The sequence below is a fragment of the Accipiter gentilis genome, chromosome 6 (genome assembly GCF_929443795.1).
Source record: "Accipiter gentilis chromosome 6, bAccGen1.1, whole genome shotgun sequence".
Classification (NCBI taxonomy): domain Eukaryota; kingdom Metazoa; phylum Chordata; class Aves; order Accipitriformes; family Accipitridae; genus Astur; species Astur gentilis.
The window spans coordinates 3570367-3595889 of record NC_064885.1 but is presented as its reverse complement, the minus strand read 5'-3'; the positions used below and the strand labels follow the sequence as shown (position 1 = coordinate 3595889).

Sequence of the window (25523 nt, the reverse complement as noted above, 5' to 3'; positions counted from 1 at the left end):
GGGCACTCAGGGAGGCTCCTGCCGCTCTGCGGTGTCTCTCTCTACATGGCAGCTGTGTTGGCGTTGGTCAAGGAGGAAATCTCGCCCGGGTTTCTGAAGAGGATGAAGCCCTCCGAGGCCATTCGGCACGGGGAGACGCTCTCACACGCTCCCCCAGGGAGAAGGGACCTGGGAGCGGGAGCGGGCAGCGGCGTGGGTGCAGCCTCCGCAGCCGTGCAGGGCTCCGGCAGCTCCGGTGGGAAGGGGCAGCTCCCCGCTCCGGAGCCGCGTGCTGGCACACGGCGCTGCCCCTCGTACCCTCCTGCCAGGTACCCTTGCCCCCACACCACCACCTCCACCGCCAACTCTCGCAGACACAAGACCCAGCCGTGAGACATCCCTTCATGGCAAGTCCCCCATTACTGTGCATTGTTCTCCTCTTATAAAACACCAATAAAAAGCAATATTACCAAAACCAACAGAGACTTTCCAGCGGCAATAAAATGAAAAGGGGAAACAGCTCGAGGGCTGGCAAAAGCTAAATTAAAGAGAGTTAACAACTATCCATCATCTAGGGCTTAATGGTTAAAACACAAAGTGGCCACCGCGCCGCGGAGGCCCTCAGTCCGCTCCTCTTACCCAGCGGCACTCCAGGACAAAAGCGAGCGGAAAAGGGATTTTTTTAAAACTAGAGCAGCCCTAATGTGCAAGTGAATTATTACAGTTTTATAGGATGTCACCAGGCTCGTTCCCATTAAGATGACTACAAAGTTTTCCATTGCTCGTCTTTTCACTAGACAGCAGTCAGTAGAAGGGTTTGGGAAAAGCACAGCAAATAGCCACATCGAGGGAGGCTGCTGGGTGTATTTGGGGTAAAAATCAAAAGAGAAAACAACACGCTGCCTTTGTCAGAAAGCAAAAATCGTAGCTGCCTCTCGGGTAAGTAACTTTACTATCAAAGGCACAGGGAAGGGAAGAATAACAGAAGAGAAAGAAACTCCAGAGGAAGAATGAATTAAAAGAAGGGGGAAAAAAAAAAAAAAAAAAATCTAGACTGGATCTGGCGTTGGACTGCAACAGGGGGAATCGCCGCTCCCTTCGTCTGCCGGATCAGCGTGGCTGAACCAGGGCTTTGAGTAAACCACCCCACCTCTTGCATTATAGCCGATTGCCTAAAAGCAAAATATTACTCTAGAAGAAAGGAATTTAAAACTTTTCTCGACTCATGTAGACACCTAAGTTTTAAGGCCAAAATGGCCCATTAGATCATCTAGTCCAGCCTCTGGTATAATGCAGGCTGTGGCTTTACCCTCTTACACCTGCACATGGTCTGATAACCTATGCTTGGCCTAAAGCATCTCCTCTGAAAAGACATCCAATCTTGAGCGCTTGGGAAATGAACACTCCGCCACCTCTATTAGCAGTTTGTTCCAGCAGTTAATCACCCGACCTGTTAAGAATATTTTATAGTATGTTTGTCCGGTCTTAACTTCCAGCCATTGGCTCCTGTATCTGTCGCTGCTCCACAAAAGAGCGCTCTGGGATGTTGGCATCCCTCCCGTGGGAGGGTATTTGTGTTGGTTTCTGAGTTTGCACAGCAAACGGTCGATCCAGTTGCAATTTTCTTAAGGAAAAGAAGGCAAAGAGAAATGTTCTCTTACCATTTATTGTCACAGAATTTATACCGGTGGTCGTCAGCCGGGACAATGTCGATCAACAGGATGTACTTGGTCTTGGGATTCATTCCGGTCACTTTAACCTTGTAACTAGGAAACATCCTCCTTAGGAAAAACAAAGGGTTAACACGTTAGTGAACAACCTGGAGCAGCACTGGAACTGATGGAAACTTGGAGCAGCGCCCCAAAAGGCCGATCCACCACGTGATGAATTCACGCGAGGACCAAACATTATTGCTGCTTATACATCACCTGAATTAAACTCACCCTTTCCAGAGCGTGGGCTGCAGAGGGCTAGTGGAAAATGGGGCACAAATCCGGGTGAGGGTATTTAGAGGGGGGTTACGGGCCAGTGCCAGGAAAAGTTGTGTGTAGAGAGAGATATGGGGGAGTCAACACGTCCCTCCTTATGGGAGGCTGGGACAGGGAGCCCTCACTACCCCGGGAGGCTCCACAGGGCTTATGGCAGCCTCAAAAAACGCAGATTTCTTGTTGCCGTGAAAGTGCGTGAAAAGTCATGAGATGTGACTACGCTTCAGAAGAAACTAAGCGCACGCAGCTTTCTCATTCACACGTTCCCAATGCCCAGAACGCCAAGTCCCGCCGCTACTCCCGCGCAGCAGCTGAACCTGCGTTCCCTTCAACAGACTGAAAACTGAGGATCGCTAAAGCCTGGCGGGAGACTAAGGGTTAAACGCTGCGGTGGTGCGGACAGCCACTGCTCCTCTGGCCTTTCCGAATGTCCCAAATTCACAGCGAGCCCTTTAAACCTTGTTCGAGCCAGGAGCACCGCAGAGCTCCCTGCCGAAAATGCGCCCGTCCCGCTGATTTCCCATTGACTTTAGTGGACACGTAGCAACCAACACCAAACGGGCAACGTCACGTAAACCAGTGGATCATTAAAGAACGTTTATACATATATGCATATACATTACATATCTAAAGAATCTTTGCGGTATTAAAGACTATTTTTTTATAAAGCTGTGGCCGTGAAACCAGTATATACCATCACGACCTGGTCTTACGATCCAAAGGAGATGGCCCTGATGGGTACGGGCACTGCCATGGGCTTCCCGAGCCCTCGAGGCTGCATCAGGAGCCAGGATTTGCAGGATCAGACACCTTACATCCTCAGAGTAACTATTTTCTTGGCTCCATCTTCCCAACCTCCTCCACATCCAGTAAAAAAAACAAGTCAACTGAACAAACTGGCTCACCACAGCCTTCGAGCAACCAGCCAGAACCGAAAATTCCCCTTTCCACCAACGTAAGGGGGCAGAGGATGAGAATTGCTACATCCTGGAGTCATCCTAATTACCCTAATGAACAAGGGCCCAAACCCTGATGTCGTTTCTCCATCGGACGTGGCGGCCACTTTGCCCCCCACTCCCTCCTTCCCCCGCACGTTGCCCCCGCGCCCGGCCGAGCTGGCCCGGGTCTGCAGCACCATTTTGTCGCTGCTTGGGGAGAAGGCAACAAAATGGGCCCTGTTCGACATCATTTCAATTGACTCTTTTAACCGCCCTGCATAAATTCCAGATGTTTACCATGTAATTAGCCGGGACTAAAAAGGGGTGGTTTACCAATGTCCGTATTTGATTTTCATTCATAAACTCTGCACTCCTCTTAACCTTGTCCTCCTACAGGTAAGCACCTGGATAAATACAGTAGGACATTTCAATTTGCGAATACACAGCCCAATTCACACATTGAAAAAAATTGCATTAGGAATCCAATCCGAATGCCAAGATTTTTTTTTTTTCTTTTTTTTTTTAAATCAGGCCTTAGAATGACATTTAAAAATGAAACAAAAAAAGAGGAGAAACTGATTAAAAACCAGAAATGAGATGGACGCGATTTGACAGTTACTTGCTTTGTACCAGGCGAACGTCCCGCATCAGGGATTTTTATAACATCTAGCTTCTGAATTTCTTTTTTTCTCAATCATTTCATTTACTGTAGTACATCCAAGCTGCTAAAGTAGCCGGACTGATATACTGTAAATGTTAAGTGCTTTTTTAATGGCATTTAAAATTAAGCTTTAGCATATGGAGTTCATATAGCATGGACATGCCTGAGTTTATAATGTTCTTTAGTATAGCCCTCTAAAATAAATACAAAGAGCCAAAGTACTACTATAATATATACAGCTGAAATTCTTTAAGGATAACAAATGGGGACTCACATCTGATTGAAGGTGTTGCTTAACTTGCAAACCGCTCGCTATCTTGCAGTGGTAGCATTGTACTCGGCAGTCGACAGACCCAGCTACAACCAAGTTTGCCAACTCTCTGCATTCTTTTCCAGGAAAACACGGGGCAGATTTCAGTAATTTGGCTGTGCACGGACATTTCATCATTATTATTAGCTGCTGCATTTGGGCCTTAAAAAAAAAATATGCAACTAATGTGCTGTCCAGGGACTTGTCAGTTTAATTTTCTTAATGAAAACATATTTCTCAACCCTTTGGCAGAGACTCATTTAGTAAATATCTCTTCGCAATACGATACAAACATGGGTTGTGCATTTCTGGTAGGGAGGCATGACAAACCAAAGAGCTGGGTCCTAGAAAATGCAGTCACAGAGTTTCAACTAAAAAAAAAAAAGAAAAAAACCCAAGGGCAAGAGAGAGCACCTAATGTCATGTCCTGGCCCTTATTAAATGTCCCGTTTGAAGGAAGGGAGCAGAAAACCACGGCGGAGGCACAGGGCTGCACCAGCCCTGCCCGGGAGCGAGGCCGTGCCTACAGTGGGTCTATACAGCTCCCCGTCAGCCCTGGGAAGGGGCCAAAAACCTGCCTGCTTCCCCAAATTTACTACAGGTCAATGGACCTACTCACAGCCACGGGCTCTACGCTCAGTAGTAGCTTTGCATAACCGGCCCCTCTGCCAAATCTCCGCAGGCAGGAGCTCTCGGGCGGATGGGCGTCTCCGCAGAGGATGCTTCGCTCCGGCCAGCTTTCCCTGACAATAGCTTGCTTCATCATCTATTGCTCAGGGACCAGCAGCGGCAGGAGAATAACCCAGCGCTGCAATAAAAAACTTGCCAGCGTCTTGCCAAGCTCTGGGAAAGCTCAGCCTGGCTTCGGTGGGAGGTCTGAAGCAAGATCCGGGCAGATCCGTGTTTCACCCGCCCTCCTTCCCGCTGCCACGCACGACTCCAAACCGGGCGAGAGTTTCGCTGCGCAGAAACCGGTTACAAAAAATGGGAATTTGGGGCTTCCCGGGAAGCGCGTCCAAGCAGGCGGCATCTGATCCTCAGGCGACACCTCCTGCGCCAAGGGCGGCCGCAGCTCTGCCGTGGGCGTGCAAACGGGGAAGCTCAGCGAGGTTAAGCGCTGGGCACGTCCGCACCGTGGGATAAACCAACTCTTAGGTGAAGTTTAAGCCGTCGGTAATCAGGAGATTAAGAGCAGCAAGTCCTGGCCTCATCGTCTTTCGTTCAGACCCAAAGCCTGGGTCGGACACGGTGTCCAGGGGCTGCAGCAAACGCCCTGAACGTGCAAACGTCGCCGCCAGCTCTGGGCTGGGGGAGTCCAGGACCGGACCAATTTCTTCCCCTTTATAGCTTGGGTTTGGGGTTTTTTTTTTTTAAAAACCACACAAGGTTCTTCTGCAAAACACCGAGTCAGTAAGACTCCAATTTTGGACACGTTCAAAACCCGCTTCTCGCTCAAGCCAGCGAAGAAGGGGCCGTCCAGACTCCTCAGCACCATCCCGACGGTCTCCTGTGCCCCTCAAAGCTCTCCGCGGGGTTCAGTGGCTCTGCCAGGCACGTTTCTGCCTCCCTCCCTGCACTGGCAGGGGCACGGCGCTGCTGTGCAGCGACAGCAGCTCTCACCGCCCTTCGGAGGGGAAAACTTCGATCCGTTTTTACGTTCACACGAGAAAAATCGGGTTTTACGCTCACAAGAGAAAACCGCCCTCAAAGAAAGCGCTGATGGGGGAAAAGCTACGGTGCCTCGCTCCTGTGCGAGCAGGACATCTGCTATGGCATTAAAATACCTCGGTCTGGCACCTGGTCGCTGGGGGGCTGAAACGCAGGGTGATGCCCTGGGGAGGGCAGAGGGGCTGAGCCCGGCGCTGGGGACCGTGGCCGGCGTCCCCGGGGCTTGGCACTGCACCGCCACAGCCCCGGCTAAACCCTTCCCCGCAGCTCTGTGCAGATGAAATGTAGCAAAACCAGTAAAAGCCAGGAAAATAAACAAGCGGCACAATTCTGTAGCCCTCCCAAGCTTCAAAGATGATGTGCGAGTGAATTATTTGTTCTGATAATGAAGCAGTCATTGCTTAGCTAAGTTTATGCTAGGCGCATTTTATCTCTACATGATATTCACAAATTGTTTTAAAATGAACTGTTAGAATAAGCATCTCTTGTTTATTTATTTATTCTATTACTATCCAATCCCCTTAACCACGGAGCAGTTACTGACATGGAGCCAAAGCTTCTATTATGTTCAAACAAAGTTTAATTAATGTGTAATTGGTTGGTTGGATTTGGAAGTGAGCGATAAGAGGAAAGCTTTGCTTTCGTTTGGAGCAGCAGTTCCCAGCCTTTCGGGCTCTGCAGGCTTGGCCACTTCATGGGCATCTTGTTTTTAATCCCCATGCGAGCAGGCCTGGTTGGTCCTGGAGAACTGGACGACTGCAAGGTTCCCAGGTCCAATAAAGTCATATTTTTTGGAGAGGGGACAGCAATCCAGTGCAGCCAGAAAAGCCGAGAGCATCCGAGCTGATCAAAGAGCTCAAAACTCTCATCCGAGCACCGACCGCCCTGCGCCACGCTGCACGCCAGGACCTGCGTGTCCCAGGGACACTGGCTCATGCCTTGGTACTGCTGGGTGACGAGGTGGCCTCTGCAAACCCCTCCGGCCTCACCACCCTCCCGCTCACAAGGACTCGATCTGACCTTCCTTCTTAGATGCAAACACCGTTTCTGATGCATTAGCTGGGAAGGGGTTTCTCTGACCAGCACACGGTCAGCAGGGAAGCCATGGGCAACTTAAGTGGTATTTCCATGAAAAAAACCTGCACGGGAACAGGACACCTGAGTCCTGTTGGGGCAACCCAAGTCACGTCCTCACCAAAGGCCGTCGGTGCTCTCCGAAGCCCACGGCAAGACACGGACTGGTGCTCACTGCACGTCCCCGTGGTGCGGATGGTGCTTCAGGTACTAGCGAGCGCTTCCTTCTGTCCTTTCGGGGGGTAAACCTGTCCCCCAGCCCCTCAGCAGCTGAAGTCCTGTTTTCAAAGGGAGTTTCAGTAAGACAAAGCTTTCCACAGACGGACAGCAATTTTACAGATCCTTGAGTTTGGGGTCGTCAAGTAAAGCGAAAACGGGATTTTCAGAAGCTCCCGTACGGTGCTGTCTGGAAAGGTGATGCTTATGGCGTATCAGGTTGTGGAAGGATCAGGAAAACAAGAAGTCACTCAACATCTCGGCTAACGAGCCATATCATGGTTGAAAGACCAGCTCCTCAGAAGCTGCTGGACATGCGAAGATGCCTCCAGTGACGGTTTCAAAGCACCGAGGGAGATGACATGCCTACATCCCTGATAATGACTAATGTGGCCCCAAATTCTGCTCGGGAATTGGCCACGGCTGCTTAAGGATGCTTCTCCACATCTTCATTGTTAGGAGGGAAAGGCATGGTGCGCAGAGGCTTCAAGAACCACGTTTCCATTCTGATGACCTTTCTGCTTTTCTTCTAATTTCCCTTCTTTTGACAAGCATTTCTTCCCCTGACTTAAAGCATCTTTAAAAATAATATTCTCCGGGGCAGATTAAAACAAATTTGGGGATGTCAGCTGTTTCTTTTAGCCTTTTAAATGGCATTTCCTTTTTGATAGATTCTTGCTTTCAGAAAATACTTTAAAGAGATCAAAGACTTTTTCAACAGGGTCCCATTTTCCCAGTGTATCCTAACCCTCAGTCCCTTATTTCTCTTATCACCCACGCCACTCCGCTATGACGCTCTGTATACAAAGTAAGAGCAGTTAACTTTGAAGTGCTGGATTAGCCCATGCCAGATCCTTGCCTCAGAATAACAAACAATACAGGTTCAACAGGAGTTCTCATCAGTAGTTCATTTTTCAGCCCCAAATTCACTGTCACTAACACAAGCAACATTGAACTCTCAGTCTATGGACAGATAGGAGAGATTTATCTGGTGGCAGGACCGTGACCTAGTGATGAGAAGGTCAGACAGTTAAGGGATTTTTATATTTTGGAATGGCGAGGTTGTATTTTTTGTTTCTGGCTGGCGCATCCAATTTTTAAATAAAACATTGTTTCTCACATACTTGAGAACTTGGTTAGCTGGATGGCTGCTTTCCTGGTCTAGAACATTTCCTCTCTTTGCCCCACGGTAACTCGAAACACGGGCAGGCTTCTTGCCGTGGGATGCTTCTCCGGTCCTTTCCTTTTGCCGCGACTGAAGTCGAGTAGAAAAGGTCCCAACGTGCCGGAGGACGGGAGAGGGGGATGCCGGCAGCACCAGCAGCACAGCACAGAGGTACCTCAGAGAGAAGCTCTACAAGAGCGCGGCCAACCACCCGGCGCCGCAACCTTTGAGGGCAGGTTGGCTCCCTCGCCAGCCCACCTCCTCGGCGGTGCAGCCCCTCCAGCCGCGGGGGCTTTCGGAGGAGCCGTGGGGAACCTCGGTGTCAGCGCCAGGCCGTGCGCCGGCTCATCCGTGCGGAGCAGGAGGTGATCCGCAGCGCAGGGGCAGAGCCCGAGCGACGGTGGGGATCTTCCCCGGGGTGCTTTGGGCTTGACCAAACCCTCCCCTGCAACCCTGGCCAGCGCTGCTGCAGCTCCAGTCTAAGGACGAGCGGGAAAGCTTTGGGAACACCCTTAATCACGAGCATCCCGTGTCTTTAACAAACTAAAAGCAAGGGTTGCTGTTTGAAGAGAGAAGCGTGTTAAAAACTAAAATCCCATCCCTGCCCTACTCAGCGTGCGCGAGCTCCGTCTTCCTTGCCAACGCTGTCGACATCTTCAGCAGCCCGGCCAAGAGCCATTGGAGCTTGCTCCCGCTCCTTTCTCCAAAAGCAGGAGTTTGCCCGACCAGGGTAATTCCAGGACCCCGAATTTAGGACTAAGCAGATCAAACATTCCTTAAATATCTACTTTATTTCCAAGTTTTAAACTGACGGCTCGCATTCCATCGCTGATCTCAGATATTAAGGTTTGCTTTTGGATCAAAAACCTTTAGCAGAGATTCTTGTAACTGCCTCAAAAGATTCTGGACAAATATTTCCCTTTAATTGTAACGAGAACTGGGCATCCATATGCCCTACAGAGCCATGGAAAATTTAACTTTTAAAGGATTATTCACAGAGGAAAGCTGCACCAGCTTAGCCAAAGTATTTATACTTCTTCAGACCTTGATGTCCTAAAAACTAGTTTTATTTTGGTTTACTAAAGTTGATTAGGAACAGATTTTTTTAAACTGAAATAAGCCACTTTTAAAATGAAACTTGAACATCTAAAGGGGGGTTGCGTCTTTTCCACACATGCAAGCTGCTTTATTGATTTCTTTTTCCTGTGCAATATTTTCCTACACATGCTTCTTAAAACCTGCTACCATAAAGACTGAAGCTATCTTTGTACCTGTGCACATCCTGCGCTCCGGCCAAAACTCAATTTCAGTATCTTGAGCCTCCTGTTCACATCTCTCGGGTGGTTATGCTACCATAGAGGAATTACACGTTATTTTTCTCTTCAGCAACTGTTCACAAAAATGTGACCAGACATCCTGTGAACTGGCATTTTTTACTGATTAGCCATAAGCTTCATCAAATTGTTTGCCCCTGGCAATATCTGGATAGGAACTGCAATGCTGCAAAGACTGGCACCTTGGGAAAAAAAAAAAATAAAATAGGGAACAGCTAGAGCTAAATAAAAACTAACAGAAGGAAAAGAAATCCTGAGCCAGGGAGACTGTGTAAGCAAAGATTAAGTACCTGCAAAAATAAGGTCTGGCAGATGAGATTTCACAAAACGTTAAGAGAGACAAAGCGGGGTTTGCCACACGGTTAAAAAAAAATAAATAAAAATCACAATAGCTCAGTTAAACGATAGCACGTAAGAGCGAGGAGATTAAATGGGAAAGCAGGGTTTATAACGAAGTTTCTCGTTCGCTTTCTGCTTTTCCCACCCCCGGGAAAGCTCCCTCCCTGCCCCACGCCTCCGCTCCAGCGGGAAGGTGTGCGCCTTCCTCGGACGGGCTGCGGCGGGCACAGCCGGGAGGGAATTCCCATGGCACCTCCACCCTCCAGTGCACCCTGTCCCCTTTATTACCAGCTACAGCGATTTTACTAATTTCATTTAATAGGACCCCGCCGCTTGGAAAACGTGCTGCTTTTTTTTTTTTTTTTTTTTTTTTTTTTTTGCCTTTTTTTTTTTAAATAACTGGGAGGATTTGTGAATAATTAATAGCCTTATTTATAAAGACAGGCGTGCACGGCTCGATGTGGGTGTTGGGCTCGGTCACCCATCCCGGGAAGGCGAGCCGGCCCTGCTGGCACCGGGCACCGGGCACCGGGCACCGGGCACCGGGCACCGGGCACCGGGCACCGGCCGCAGCCGCCGCCCCGGGGCTCAGCGGTGAGAAGCTGCTCGGGAGAAGCGAACCCCGGGGTTTCACAGCCAAGGCTGCCTTGCCGAAAGAGCTGCCCTGCAAAAATGCCACTCGCCACGGGCAGCGCTTAGAGAAATCACGCGTGGCCGGTTTTCTTCTCGTTCCCCCGCCGCCCTCCCCGGTTCAGGCAGCCCTTGGGTACCTCCAGCCCCGGGCAACGAAAAAACCGGGGAGATTTTTGCGCTAGGTCTATGGCAGCCTTTAAAAACAAGCAACGGCCAAATCCTCCGGAGCAGAAATCCGTAATTAGAAGAAACCTCCGAGAGGAGGAACGAGGAAAGGTCCTGATTTATGGAGCCCGGCGTCCCATCCTCTGGGCGCTGCGATGGGCAGGATTTTATGGCTGAAGGAGGCGAGCGGTTTTATGCAAAGTTCAGGGAACCTTGCTAACATAAACTTTTTATCTGTTGATGATCCTTTTAATATAAAATAATCTCTTTTTTTTTTTTTTTCCCCTCCCACAATGAAGCAGTCGAACATTAAAAAGATAGCGAGTGCATTTTAAAGATGTTTCCACTTTATAAATCAAGCTTCCTTGGCAACAACATGATTTCTATTTCAATGCTGAGCTTGCTGTGTTCTCCTAATATCTCCTACAGATCAGTCCTAAGAGGGAGTAATAATCCCCCAAAGTAATTCTCAGCCCTAAATTCTCGATAATTTATAGTTGGCTCGTTCTGTGGAGCTCTACAAAGAATGAAACAAATGACTCCCCCTCTCCCCCCCCCCCCCCCAAGTTATCAATATTTGCCTTGTTTATACAAAAAGGCTATTTTACACCATTGCCATGGAATTAACGCTTCCGCTGAGCTTTACATTTCCTCTCCATTGAGTGAACTTGTCATTAAAGTCGCTTTTTTTTTGTTGTTTGAAATTTAAAAATCAGGCTTCAATTTCTTTTCGTTTGTGCCCCTTGAGGTCAGACAGACCGACATTGAAGTGATTTCAACTAACTGCATTCAGGGGCATCTCTGCGCCTGCTGGGAGGGGGATTAGAGTCCTAATTAGTGCCTGCAATTAGCCGGTTTCCCTCTTCTCCCTCCCCCCCCCCCCCCCCAAAAGCTAAATGCAAGTGCATACAAATCTCCATTAAGCATCCCATTTTTTTTTTTAATTGGGTCAAGAGGAGGTTTATTATTGCTCCTCTTTATTTAAATAGCTTGGGTAAAATAAAATCTGCATGAAGTAATAATTTTCAGTTCGTCATTCGCATTACCATTAACGGCATATTCCTGCTTTTGGGCTGCCCTGCTCCCAGCCCCGCACTCGGTATGAGCGAAGAAACTTAAAACGATCACGGGATTTAAGTTGCTCGGGTTTTCTGCCGTCCTCATACTAATTATTTTTTTCTTTTTTTTTTTTTTTTTTTTTTTTTTTTCCCCCTTTCGGTGCTGCTCGAGAGCCCGACCCGGGACAGGGAGGGAGAGAGCCGGGTCCGGGCACCGGCGGGTCCCCGGCGGCGGCTCCCGCTCAGCCCCAGCCCGGTGTCCAGAGAGGACAAAAAATAAAAAATATTGCCCTTTATTTCGACACCATTTGCAGCTGGATACAGGGAAAAGAAAGGAAGCGAGTATTCTGCTTCGTGTTATTCATCAGCATTTTGGCCATTTCTCTTTTTTTCTTTAATTAAAAGCTATTTATTTAAAAAAAAAAAAAAAATATTTGAAATGCTGTTAGCTCGGTGGTGCCGCGCTGGTTTTCACAAATGGAGAATTCGGCTTAGCTAACGTAAAAACCCAAAGTTTTGTACATCTTGGGGTCAATCCCCCCATCCCCTCAGTCCCATCCACATGCTCACGAAAGGTGACTACGTGTGCACTGCCTGCTCCGCCGGACAAAGAATGTGGGACTGAGCCCTATACATATGGATTTGTTTAAACAATCCACGTTAAGACTTACAAAGAGATAACATGCACATTTGGGATGCTTAGGGTCTAGAATTTGGTAAAGATATTACACGTCCCGCACAGACGCACTCAGATACTATAAATTAAGGGTGAAATATTTGAGGTCTTGATCCCCTAGTCTTAGCTGACTTAGGCAGCAGACCTATCAAAATGAATCCGGCTCTTCGCATCAGCAGACGCTACAGAACAAGCCCTAAGATTTTATACACCCAAAAGTAGGGCGATAAGGACAGAATTACCTGCGCGATCACTTCATAAATAGGCCAAATAGCAAACAAATTGAAGATCCCCGGGACATCCACCCCCTCTCCGGGGGGACTAATGGGAATATCTCGGTTATTAGAGTAAAGCTTCCCTACACCGGCCAGCTGCTGCACAGAGCTGCCGGGGATGGGGGAAAGGAGAGGGAAACCGCCCGTCACTTCCCAAATCCAAAGCCCGGGCTTGGGGTCTGGGTCTCGCAGCGTGGGCAGCAAACAAGGCAGAAAAGACACGCACCCCCCCCCGCCCCGAGCCCCCCGCCTGCCCCGCACCAAGGCTCAGGGACCACAGGTTAAAAAAAGACTGCATCGATATTGACCGTGGGAATTTTAATTTCTTTTTTCTGCTTTCTCCGCATTATTTGTCCTCCTCCACGGCTCTCTAGCACAGGGTAAAATCAGCGATCGTAGGGCATGGCAGAACCACACGGCTGTGTTAGAATTAAACGGATTCCCACGCCTAAAGCTGGCGATTCTTCTTTTCCAGCAGCAGCGATGCGAGCCTGCTGCCGCAGGACGGCTATTTCGGTGCCCGCAGTGGGAGCTGGCTAGTTTTGTTGGGAACCCTCCGACCCCCGGGCTGCTGATGGGCTGAGGTTTCGTTCTGCTGTTGAATTTTCTGACGTTCATTCTGCCATCTCCCACCCGAGCAGCCCGGGTGGGAAGGGAGCCCTGAGCAGGCGCAGGGATGGATTCCCCAGGGAAGCGAAGCCTCTGGAGCCGCTGGGCTCCCTCTCGCCTGGGCCTGGGTGTGCACACTGAGGGGGCTCTGATTTGGTCAAAATTATTGTTTGTTTCCAAGGGAAGGCAGGTTTGGGTTTTCCCCACACTTAACAGGATCAAAATGGTACCCGTCTCTCTTTCGCTTTTGAGATTAGAAGCGTAGCCTAAGCCTTCGTATTGCTGAAACTTTGGTGCAAAGTATGCCACCGCAGGTCTTAGCGCACTAAGGCAGAAAAGGGGAGTTGGGTTTGCTTTGGGGGAAAAAAAAAAAAAAAAAAGTAGAGCCACAATCATGCTAACGTCTTAAAAAAAAAAAACCCAAATAATAAAATGAAGAATTACCAAAGAGAATTGGGACTAAATGTAGCAAATGACTCCACAACTCTTTCTTGCATCCACAGTCTCGTTGCCACACTCAAACGCATGCACAGTTTATACCGAAAAAAATGACCTTACTGAAATCTGCAACCACAATAATAATTTTTTAAAATGACACTAATTGCAGTAGCTCTGCAAAACCCAGTCTCGGCAAACAGGGACATTTCATACGGATCAGAAGCAACACGTGTTCGCGGGGAATTTTCACTAACCTGCCTGCTTTGGTTATTATCATTTCGGTGCCAGCTTCATGAAATTTCTTCCATAGCTCCTTCTCATGGAGATAGACTTTGATATTTTCTATTGTCTGGGGAAAAAAAAAAGACAATGAGGATAGGAAGAAATGCCTGCGAAAACCTAGGAGAGGGGCTGGGGAAGGGCGGTGGGACTCGGGGGCTGCGCACCCAGGACCGGTGCCGCAGCCGAGGCGCCGGGCGAAGCCACCCCGGCCCCGGTCCTGCCTGTGCGGGAGGAGGATGGAGTCCCAAAAATTCCACCGCCCTTTGCCAAAAATAAGAGAAACAAACTGAGGCCGGTTTTAATTGCAGACTTTCACATCCAGGCGGGACACTGAGGCCAAAGGGAATTTTTTTTTTTTTTCCGATTTTTTTTTTTTTTTTCCTATTTATTTTTTTTTTTTCCGTAGGGGTTTCCGTGCCCCGATGGGGCAGACGGGCCCCGCTGTCGCCCTGGAGGTCCCAAAAAAACGGGGCCAGGAGCATCCGCGGGGATACCCGCATCCGCGGAACACCGTGCGCGTCCAGGGCCGCGGTTTCTGCGCGGAGCCGTTCTTTTCCGCGGGATGCCGGGGACACCGCGGAGGCGCCGGCCGGGCGCGGAGAGGAGGGGACAAAGGCAGAGAAGCCGCGATGTACCGAGAGGGCGCGGACGTTTTATTTAGCGGGGGAAAAAAAAAAAAAAAAAAAAACCCAAACCAAGCCAAAACAAAAGAAAACCCAAGGAAACCCACGGGAGGAGCGGCCGCGGCTCTGCCACACGATGGCCGTACCCGACGGCGGGGACGCGGGCGGCTCGCTTTGCACCGGGAAAAAAAAATAAAATAAAATAAAAAAAAGCAATTTTCTCGCAATTCCCCCCACCACCACCACCACCACCACCCGGGTCGTGGCCGAGGGAGATGCGCCGTGGCGGGGAGGGCTGACTCCGGCCCCCCCCAAGCCGGGCTCCGGCCGGGCCGGCGGCGAGAGGGGCGAAGCCGTCGGGCAGGACGCGGGGCCGGGCGGTGCGTACCTGCTCGGGGTCGGGGAGCTGCGGGCTGCTGAGCGGCGTGCTGCTCCCCCCGGCTACACCGAGGACGGGGGAACCGGCGGAGGAGTCCGCATGGCCGGGCGCGGGGGCTGTTGGAAACCCTTCCTCGGTTTCAGACAGGCTTTTCTCCTGGAGCATTTCCTTGCGGGGAAGAGAGGCGCACCGTTAGCTGGCAGCACCGGGGGCCACGTCCAGCCCCTGTGGCGTCTGTGTGTCCCACACACACTCCCCCCCACCCCACCCCACCCCACCCCAGCCATCGGGCACGGCCACCTGCGGGGGTCAGGCCCTTCCCGGCCCGGCCCGAGGTCCTTCCTCAGGCGGCGACACTCGGCGAGACTGGGACGTGACACCCCCGGCCCCGGGGGGGAAAGCCGCTGTGCCCAGGAGAGCCGGGCCGGGCCCGCCTGCCCCCGCGGGGGAGCCGCCCACGCGTGGCCGCGCTCCCGCCTGAGGCCCGAGCAGCTCATCTCAGCTGTGGGCGCAGTCGTTCCCCCTCCCAGCCCCGACCTTTTCTCCTCTCCCCCCCCCCCCCCGCCCCTCCACCCCTGCTTTCTTGCCACCGGTACCCGTCGGGGAGGGCAGCCCGGCCCGGCCGGTCACTCTGCCCCGTCCCGTCGGGGCTCCGGGGGCTTCGCGACGGCGCTCGGGACCGCGGTGAAACGCAGCGGCGGAGCCGGGCGGCGTAAACAGGCGGAGTGCTGGGCTCCGAGATAAAAGGGCCCCTCTTAAACTTGGACGGAGACTGGGAAAAGCCAATAAAGATAAGGCCTGACAGCTCCGCCGGGGCTGCCGCGCATCAAACCCCGACTTTTACAGCGCGGAGGGACGCGGCCGCCCGCTCCGCTCGACGGACGGACGGACGGACGGACGGAGATTCAGATTTCCCCCCCCACCCCCCACCCCGGCGCGGAGGGGAAGCGGCCCCGGGGAGCGATACCGGCTTTCCCTACGGGGAAACGCTGCCGGTACCCGGTCCCTCGGCCCCCGACGGAGCGCTCTTTTTCCCCCGGTCCCCGGCGCTCCCCGTCTCCAGCTCCAGCAGAGCTTCAGGGAGAGCTCCAGCCAGCCCGGCTCTGGGCGAGGGGACACACACACACACACCCCCCCCACTCCCGTGGGTAGCTGCACCGTACGTACCGCGGACACCCCCCCGCACCGCCGCCCCGGGCAGGGATTGCCCCCGGCCGCAGCGGCTCACCCGGTGCCCCGAGCGGCGGCACCGCCGGTTCCCCCGGCCCCGCTGCTGGAGGGAACGGGACGGCCCCAGCCCGGTGGAGGTGGGGATGTTCCCGGTGGTCAACCCGGGGGAAGCACAGGTGGGAGGCGACGACCCCGACAACCGCCCCCCTCCCTCCCCGAGGGCCCGGCTCCTTCCCCCGGCCGGGGACCCCGGTGCTCCCCGGTAGCGAACCGGGGATGGGGGGGGGGGGGGGAGCAGCGGGCACAGGCCGGGGGTGGCGGCGGTGGAGGGGGGGGGGGGGGACGACGGACACACGGACACCTCGTCAGGCTGCAGGGAGCTCCGCACCCGCGGAGTCCCCGCTCCCTCCCATCCTTTTTCCTTCCGTCCTTCCTTCCCTCCGCACCCCGGGAACTCACACGGCCGGCCGGGGGGGCAGGAGGCGCAGCGGGGGGCTCCGGGCTTCGCCTGGGGGCGGCTGCGGCATGAAGGGCATCCGCGGGGGCTGCGCGGGGGCGCTCAGGCCGCCGGCCGCGGCTCCGCGGCCCCCGATGGCAGCGGCGTGCGGGGCATCCCCCGCTGCGCGGATTCACTTTCCCTTGATCTCGGCGGAAAATGTTCCATAAAGATCCAGTTTGGGGCCTTTCGACTCCCTCCCTCTTTGTCTCCCCCCCCCCTCTCCTCCCTTTTCCCTTCCCCTCCTGTTGCTGACGTTGCCGCTGTCAATCACGGCCCCACAGACCGGCTCTGGCCCGCTCCGCCCGGCCCGGCCCGGCCCGCTGGGCCCCGGCCCCGGTCCCACCCGACGGTCCGTACCGGGTTGGAACCGACCGACCGGGACCAACCACCTCCCGCTCCCCGCGGCCCGGGCCCGGTCGCGGCCTTCCTTCCCCGGCCTAGCCTCGGCTCTGCGGCCGGGCCTGGCGGCGATGGGAGCCGCTCGCTGCTGGGAGCGGGGGAAGCCCGGCGTGGGGGGAACTCACCACGATACCCCCAGCCCCGCCGCTCCCTTCCCAGCCCCGATGGTCCCGGCGCTCCCCGGTGCCCGGCAGGGAGCCGGGCCGGACCGGGGAAGGGGAGGGTGCGGGGGGGGCTGCAGCGGGAGTGCCGCGGTGGGCACAGGCCGCGCTCGGAAGGGGCTCTTGGCTGGGCGGCCCGGGCCGGGGAAGACGGTGGGACCGGCCGGGAGGGAGACGACAGGGCTCCCCGTCCTCCCTCGGTCGCGACAGAGAGCCCCGAGCCTTGCCCCAAGGAGGACAGGAGCTGCGCGGCCTCTGAAAAAAAAAAAAAATAAAAATAAGCGGCGACCAGGCCGGGCCGCCGGGGTCAGCCCTCGCCGGGGCCGCCCCGAGGGGAGTGCGGCCGGGGCGGGGGGGGAGAGGAGCTCCCGGCCCCGCACAGCCCCGGGCGAGAGCCCCCCGCACCCTCCGGCCACGGGCATCGCCTGCTCGGGGCTCCCACCGCCAAGCCAAACCCCCTCCCCCACCCCCAAACCAGGGAGAGAACCTTCCTCGGGACGAGCGCTGTCGCGACTGAACGGGCCGCTTCAGCTCTGCTGTCGCGATTACCGCCCATCCCGTAGCGCGGCTGCTCGCCCTGTGCCGAGCAGCCCCTCGCCTCCACCCGAAACGCGCCCAGGCTCCCGCGCTACCCCCCCCCCCCCTCCTATAGCTATACCTATCGCGACAGCCCCGCTGCTGCGCACCGCCCTATATCGCGACAGCCCCGCCTGGTTCTGCTCCGGCTCCGCGCCCGTGGGGAAGGACGGTGGACGGGAACCGCTTACCCGAGCCCTCCGGTCCCGGGTGGGCGCCGAGGTGCCGCTCGCCTCCCGCAGCCCCGGGTTCACAGGGACACGGCCATGAGCCGGCGGGGCTTCCCGGGGCAGGATTTTTATCGGGGTTTATCTTGAAAGTGAATTTAAACCCAAACTCACTCCCACCGTCACGTGGTGCCGAAATTGGGAACAGGAGCGGAATAAAAAGTAAACTGGGGTCAACCTCTTAATGAACCTTTTCCCCACTCCTCCAAAAAAAAAAAAAAAAAAAAAGGAAAAAAAGGGGGGGAGGCAAAAAAAAAAAAAAGGCCCCGGGCGGGCCGGGGGATGCGAGCGAGGGAGCGGCCAGCAATTCCCGCAGGAGCCGGCGGGCCGGGACCGGGACCGGCGGCAGGTGAGACCGGGCCGGCGGCCGGGCCCCGACGTGCGCCCGCGGGGCCGGGGCGATGAGGGGGGGGGGGGGACCGGCGCCCGTCCTGCCCCCCGCACAGACGGAGCAGGGGCCGAGGACGACCTGGGGGCGAGGAACCGTCCCGGCGAGACCGCGGTGGGAGCGGGGAGACCCGGTCCTGCTCGGTCGGGGGGTCCCGGAGCACCGGTCCCCGCCGCCGAGCTGGGCCCCGTAGGCGGCCGCGGTGGTTTCCGCGGGTCGTAGCTGCTTCTGAGCTACGGGCCGGCCCCCGCCCCCCCGAACCCCAGCGCCGCGGGAGGGGAGAGTCCGCGCAGAGCCGCGGAGGATGCGCGCAGCCGGGCACCGCACCGACCCCCGCTCGGAGCGCTCCGTCCCGCCGCCGCTTCCCACCTGCGGGCCGGGCTCTCCCCGCAGGCTGCGGGGCCCGGGACGGCTGCCGAGGGCCGGGCTCCACGGCAAAGGTGAATTTGGGGATTTACTCTGCGGCTGGTGCCGGTCGCTCGCCTTTGGTCGGGTGAGTCTCCCTCCACCCCTTCCTCCCGCGGCCGCGGACAGGGACAGCGGGAATTAGGGACGCTGCCTGCGCTTCCCTACGTTAAATGCCTTTTTTTTTTTTCCCCCTTGAACAAAAAAAAAAAAAAAAAAAAAAAAAAAAAGGGGGGGGGGGGGGGGGGGGCCATCCCCAAGTGGGGAGGATTTAATTAAAGCAAAGCCAAAGCCTCCCCCTCCTCCTCCCGCCAGCCCCCGGCCCTCCCCGTCCGGGCGGCCGGGGATGCTGGAGCGCGGTGTCGGGCCCTTTTCCCCGGCTGAAGTTATCCACGCTCGGCTCCTCCGTGCCTTCAGACCGGGCAGCACCTGCCCGCAACGGGCTCCGGTCCACGGCACCCCCCCCCCCACACACCACCCACCACCCACCCACCCACCCCCGGGGCTCCCCCAGCCGCCACCCGCACCGGTGGGGCTGGAGGAGGCCGCGACCGGTTTCATCAGCCCCCGGTGGAGGGGACGGGACCGGAGCCGAGGGGACGGGACCGGAGCCGAGGGGCGAAGAGTCCCGGTCGGACGGAGCCCCCCCCCCCCCCCCCCCCTCCCAGCCCCCGGCAGCGCCGTGCGCTTCCCGGAGGCTCCGGCAATTCCCGGCGAGGCTCGAAACCAGCCTGACTGTCATCACCCGGCAGATAAACGGCCGGATCCCCGACGGCAGGGTGGCTCCTATTCACGGCTCATCACCGCCGAGTCCAAGGAGCAGGCAGGGGGAGGATAAGCCCCGCTTTCAGGGACCGGCTCTCCAACCCACTCATCACTGTCACCGAGCTCGCTCATGCCTTGGCCCTAAACACCGGCGATTAATAAAAGTTCACTGTCGCTTTTCTCCAATAATGACACTCAGGCTGCGAGCCGGGAAAAAAAAAAAAAACCCACCCGAGCGGGCTCAGATCTACGCGTTACCTGCGGGGATGCTCCACCGCTTCTCCAGCCGCGCTCCTCTTCCCCCCGCCCCACTCCAAGAAAACCTGCTTTCTCTTCCCCTCTCCTCAAGAAAACCTGCTTTCTCTTCCCCTCTCCTCAAGAAAACCTGCTTTCTCTTCCCCTCTCCTCAAGAAAACCTGCCAGCCGCGACGGAGGCGAGGGGAGAAGCGAGCCCCGAGCCCGCACCCGACGGTCCCGGGCGGCCCCGACGGCGGCCGCGGCTCGGAGCTCCGGGACGAGGCGGCGGGGAAAGACCCCGCGGGGTCCGGCCCCGGCTCCCGGGAAGCCAGGACCGAGCCTGGGCCGCGTGGGTTGGCAGAGATGGATGGGCTTGAGCGGAAACTCACCGGTTTACGCTGCCGAGGAGGGGTTGAACGGATGAGGACCGCGAAAAAGGTGCCGAATTTGGCCAGTAATGAGGCTGGAAGAACGGAGTGCTAATACTGAATTATGCATGTACTCGGGAGGAATTACACGGCATCAGACTCGGGCTTCTAAAGAGGGACAGTGCCAAACTTCTAATAACTGTGTAATATGCTTATTTATACCATACAAGGACTTACAAACCTCATTGTGCATAGCAGCTGGGTCGTATTTCTTTACCCTTCCATTCCTCAGGCTCTTTTGCCAAGAGACTGGTACCAAACACTTCTAGGCTGAAAGGAAAACACAAAATTAAATTGCAAAGAAACGATGACAGGAAGCATGGGTAAGATACGGGCTGACGTGCGGCCCTTTAATCTTAAGCATCTGCCTAAAATAGACGCAGTAAGGGGGCATTGAAAATATGCACGGTTTTAAATGCAAGCGGTTCTCTGCTTCTAAGTCGTTCGGTCGAATTATCCGCATGTACTTGCCTGACCTGGGCACGTTTGTAGGTTCTAAGGCTTTGGTTTAGACCATTAAGTAAATAATTTAACGAACGTTTTAAAACGTTGGAAAGTAACGCGTTACTCAGTCTTGCACCGAGCTCCGCTGAAACTGGGTAAATCAAACGAACAGCCATATCCCGATTCGGTTTTAAATATCTGGGGGGTATTTGGTAATTTCGTCCCAGCGTACCAAGTCTACTTACCCCTCGTAATTTCCAGCAAAGCTACGTAGGATGCAAACAAGCAACGTTCACTGTGTAACCAGCAAGAATTAAAACTATGAACGAATATTCATTTATCCAGACATTTTTTAAAAGCTTAAGTATTTTACAAATAAAAGCAAACAATTGTGGCATGGTTTTATTTTTTAAAACTAACGTTAATTTTGTCTAAATGCTCTGGATTTTTATTTTTTCATACGTCGTCTTATTATTTTTTAAAGTAGCATCTAGAAAAATATCATTGGAAGTCCATTGCACAATTCATACGCATGAGAATTTACTGTGAGCTCAGCAACACTCTGTCTAAGAATGACTAGTCCAGAGACCACTGCCCTGGTGAACGTCAGACTGAGATAGTCCCCAACGGTCTTTCCTAGCCAAAGGTCTGATTTAACTTCAATATATTTAAAAAAAAAAAAAAAAAAGAAAAAGAAAAAGAAAAAAAAAAGAAAAAAAAGAGAATTGCTCCATCTGCTTTGCAATGACTTTTTTGTTTTTTAATTAAAAGAGCCCTAAAGCTACGGCGTGCTGGAGCATGGGAGCAGGCAAAAGGGACCACGCCAAAATGGAAATAATGGTTTTAAAAAATAAAAGCAGAACAATGCCCAGCGCTCGGCACGTCGGGCTTTTTACGCGGCCTGGCTACAAGCGCCACGGCGGCCGCAGCTCCGCTCCCTGCACCAACCCAAAATGGTGCTGCGGGGATTTGGGCCGAGCAGGCCCTGCCATCGCCGCTCGGCACGCGGTCGCCGCCGTTTACGGCGGGTCAGCGGGTCAGCGCCTCCGGTCGCACGAGCCCCCGGTTAGACGTGCCGTGGTCACCGGCGCTGCCGGGTAACCTTGGCCGAGGGCCGGAGGCCACAGCCCCAGAGAGAAGGGGCTCGGGCAGCGGCGTGGGACGGGGCGGCAGCCCGACCTGTGCACCGAGAGGGGAGAGCAGCCCCGCGGCAGCTCGGCATCCTGCGGGGACCTCGGTGAAGCGGGAGGAGGACGCGTGGAACCTCCTGGATAAGCTGCTCTGGAGCACATGGGCTACGAGCAAAACCGAGACGCACATAAATCCACCGAGTGACAACATTGCAAGTCATTTCTCACCAGGCAGGAAGAAAAGAGGAGAGGCTTGTCTCGGAAGCCTTGCATCAGAGCGAGAAACTGCCTTAAGGTATTGCAAAACTAGCCCGGCGCACCCCCAGAGCAACGCGTTGTGGCTCGGCACGGCGTACTTGGCATCATCCACCCGTCGCCGTGCAGGGGACGAGGGGCTCGGGGCAAGTCCTGCCCAACGTGATTATTTAATTTGCGCTGGGGATGAGGAGGAGGTTATTGCTATGGGAAATCGCTGTCCTCCAGGGTGAGCAGAGGAAAACGCTGGTCCAGGTGAGAAATTCCCAGCGGGAAGGATGAAGGCAGCCAGCTGCCAGCACCGTCTCTGCCCTGGAGCTGGGTGCAGACCCCGTCCAAGCCCCTGCTGTGGCACAGCTCGCTGTTCTGCCACAGCAACGGGGGCCGGTGGGGTCGAACAGTCACGTTTAAACGTTTCACCCTAACGTGGACCCTCGCCTCGGGACAGACCCCACCGACCGACGGCCCGAGCCAGGCAGCACAGCAACGCACGAGCGGGCGCCGGTAGTGCCTGGTGAGCGCTGCCACGCTTTGGGACAGAGGCTGCAGCCCACGCTCCCGCTGTTTCTTTCAGCATCCCAGTCGCTATTTAGGCAAAAGCATCATCTCAGCCACCGGCAAAGACACCGCATCCCAGGCCAGCGCGTGCAAGCCCTCGCTCCCTGCCAGAGCCCACGGCTCTTCTTGGCCAGTCTCTTTCCATCGTGGTGTTGCCCAGAGGGAAACCTCCTCCTTCTCCCCGGCCTGGGGTCAGACCCCGCAGCACGGCCGCGGGTCAAAGCAAGGCTCGGCGCTGTAGCTGCGGGTGGGGGGGACACCCACTCTTTTGGGCTCGCGGGAAACTCTAAGCCAGGAGCAAACGGGGACCCTGGGGATTTCGACACTTGCCAGATGCCTATGATAGCCGTGTATCACGCTCCTGGGGGTCAGTCCTGTCTCGGGTCCTTGCTAAATCACCCAGGGCAGATTTAAGGGGCGTGAGGTTTTCGGGGCGCGGGAAGGCAGCCGTGATTTAAAAGGGCGGAGGGGAGCGGCGAGCGGCGCGGGCGGCCAGCCTCCGAGCGTAGGGGCTCACGGGGCAGAGCAGAGCGGCACAAACACGCGTCCAGATGTGGAGCTGCCGGCGAGGAGGAGGCCGGACGGGGATGGGGGAAGGCGAGGTGAGAGGCAGATGAGAGCGGGGAGGACGAGAGCTGCTCGGGTCTGGGGAGCAGGAGGCTGCTGCGGAGGGAAGGGGCCACCTCGGGGAGGGGTTTTGCTTCGCAGGGCAGCGCGACGACCTCGGGTTTCTGCCCCGCAGATGAGGGGGGAGAAGCTGCGGGGCCAAGCCCAGCCCTGGGAGGCCACAGAGCTGCTGGGGAGCTGGCAGCGGGGAGGGAGGGAGGGAGGGAGGGAGAGAAGGGGGAATAAAAGGTCCTTCCTAGGAAACAGGTCGGCAAACCCCATCAAAATTCACCACCGCATCCCTCTGCCGTCAGGACGCACCGGGATGGGATTTCCCCAAGAGGCAAATCCTCAGCTTGAGTTTGGTTCCCCGTCACCCTGCTCATCAGGCAGCCACCCCGCATCGCCAGCCGGCCTCCGGCATGTGGCGGCTCGCTCCCTGCTCAGTCGCATCCCTCCCACGCCTCCGTCCTGCTCCCGGGACGCTGCGATGAAACACATTCCTCAGGCTGCAGCGGGGCAGGGCCAGGCCTGGGACAAATGCTGTTCTCCATTTTGGGCATTTTCCTCCTCGCCCGGCGAGCGGGGTTGCTCTGAAAGCCGGGTACAGCCTTCGGGGTGGCTTTGCCCCCATAGGAAGTGGGGGGGAAAAGCTGCAAAAAGGCATCACGCTCCCATTCCCGGGGCAGGGGGGAGGGTTCTCGATAGGAGCAAATGGGAAGGGAAACGATAGCCGACTGGGATGGGGCCCAGAAGGTGGGAATTTCCTTCCTTGTGGGACATGACTTGCTGTGGAACCCCAAATGCTGCAGGTAGGAGGGAAACTGGAGAGAGAGGGGAGAGATGAAGCGCTGGAGCGGAGTGTGCTCCCTCTCCTCCATCTGCCCCTGGCTCCAGCGAGGAGAGAAAGGATGGCTGAGATTCATTAAATAAAGAGACAGGAAAACCTTGCTTAAGGAGCTGTCTGGGAAAGGGGCCATTTCAGGCCTGCTGTATGGAAGTGCCAGCGATTTGGGGCCAGAATAGACAATTGCTAAATATTCCTCCGGGCTCTGCTGTGCAGGGAGCTGCTCTCAAGCGTACCAGTTACAGAAAGTTGTGGGGAGCTTAATGGTGCTTTTCTGCCTGGGATGGGAGACCAAGCTGGCTCCCTCAGCAGAACGGAAGGGAAAAGATCCCCCAAATTAGCAGTTTTCCTTCTCACATAGGAGCTCAGGGCACTGACCTGGTGGTGCAGCGAGGCCAGGGCAGCTCCAGCTGGAGGGAGGGCATCGCGTGGCCGCAGCTGCGGTGAATGACTTGGGCACACGCGTGTCACCGTGCAGCGGGAACAGCGAGAGGGATGGAAAAGGGGCTTCTCGGTCCATCTGCACCTGTCATAAATCAATAGGATGAAATCTGAGGAGAAGCAGGAGCAGTGGGGACAGCAGGAGATGCTGCTTTTGCCCCCCCCTCCCTCCCCCCCGGAGCCCTGTTGCTCAGCGCAGCAGGATGGAGAAGGTTTGCACCACCGAGCTTCAGCCCAACCGCTGCCACGGAGGGAGATGAGGGGCTTCTGCCCCTGCCGTTCCCCACGCTTAGCTGGAAGCCAGCTCCGGGAGGGGGCGAAGGGGGCTCTGCCCTGGACCCCAACCATCACTCCACCACCACGAGCACGCGCCCAGGCTGGCGGCAGGGACACCTCTCCGATCCCGACGCAGAGAAACCAGGAGCTGGCGGTCCCATCCCTCCTCTCCCCTGTTTTGCCGTGTTCCTCACTGCTCTGGATTGAACCTTCAGCCCTAGAAAGTGTAAAAAAACAGGGATAAGAAATGTTGGTCAGTGCTCTACGTACGAGCATCCTTCTCCGCGCGCGCGAGATACTCAACACTTCCAGCAAAGGAGGACGCTGCGGTTTTGCCTCTGTGCTGGTGCCACCGACACAGCGCAGAAAAGCCACAGAGCTCAAGATAAATGCCCTGCAACAGATGAACTCGGCCGGGAACACCTGATACTCATTCCCACAAGGTTATGGTAAAGGTTGGGAAACGAAGGAAGTGCCGCACTGGCATGCTGGCAGCAAATCAAAGCAAGTGACATTAATTAAAGCATATGTTAGGAATAGGAAATTAAGCTAAAGCAACATTTCATCTGCGGCGTCTTCTCCGGGCACTTTAGAAAGGGTATAAGTTTACTGTAGAGAAAGAGAAATGAGGAGGCTGGTGCAGAGGATAGATGTGCGGGAAGTTAAAAGAATTAGAGGAGAGTTTTAAAAGCTTTAGACTATACACTCAAGGTCATGTTCACTCTCTGTATTTATTTTGAATTGTGAGTGAACGGGAGGACTGAGAGCGCTGGCTGGCACTGCGGGGAGCCTTGGGCTAACGAAGACCCTGGCGTTCTCAGCGAGGGGACTCAGCCCCCAAAATCCCGACCCTCCGCGCTCCTCCCTGCACGGCTGCACCAGGCGCAGATGGACCTTGCCA

At 55.3% G+C, this 25523-nt stretch overlaps 1 protein-coding gene across 1 annotated transcript in view; it reads right to left on the bottom strand.

Moving 5' to 3' along the window:
* The window catches only part of TBX4 (T-box transcription factor 4), a 40502-nt gene extending 20244 nt beyond the window's left edge, over positions 1–20258 (bottom strand). Inside the window, exons 1-4 of the mRNA XM_049802753.1 lie at positions 20247–20258; positions 14820–14978; positions 13781–13875; positions 1641–1760 (exon numbers count right to left, since the gene is read on the bottom strand). Of these exons, the coding sequence (XP_049658710.1) occupies positions 1641–1760; positions 13781–13875; positions 14820–14978; positions 20247–20258 (386 nt within the window). The remainder of the gene's footprint in view (positions 1–1640; positions 1761–13780; positions 13876–14819; positions 14979–20246) is intronic.
* Between the last annotated feature and the right edge of the window lie 5265 nt (positions 20259–25523).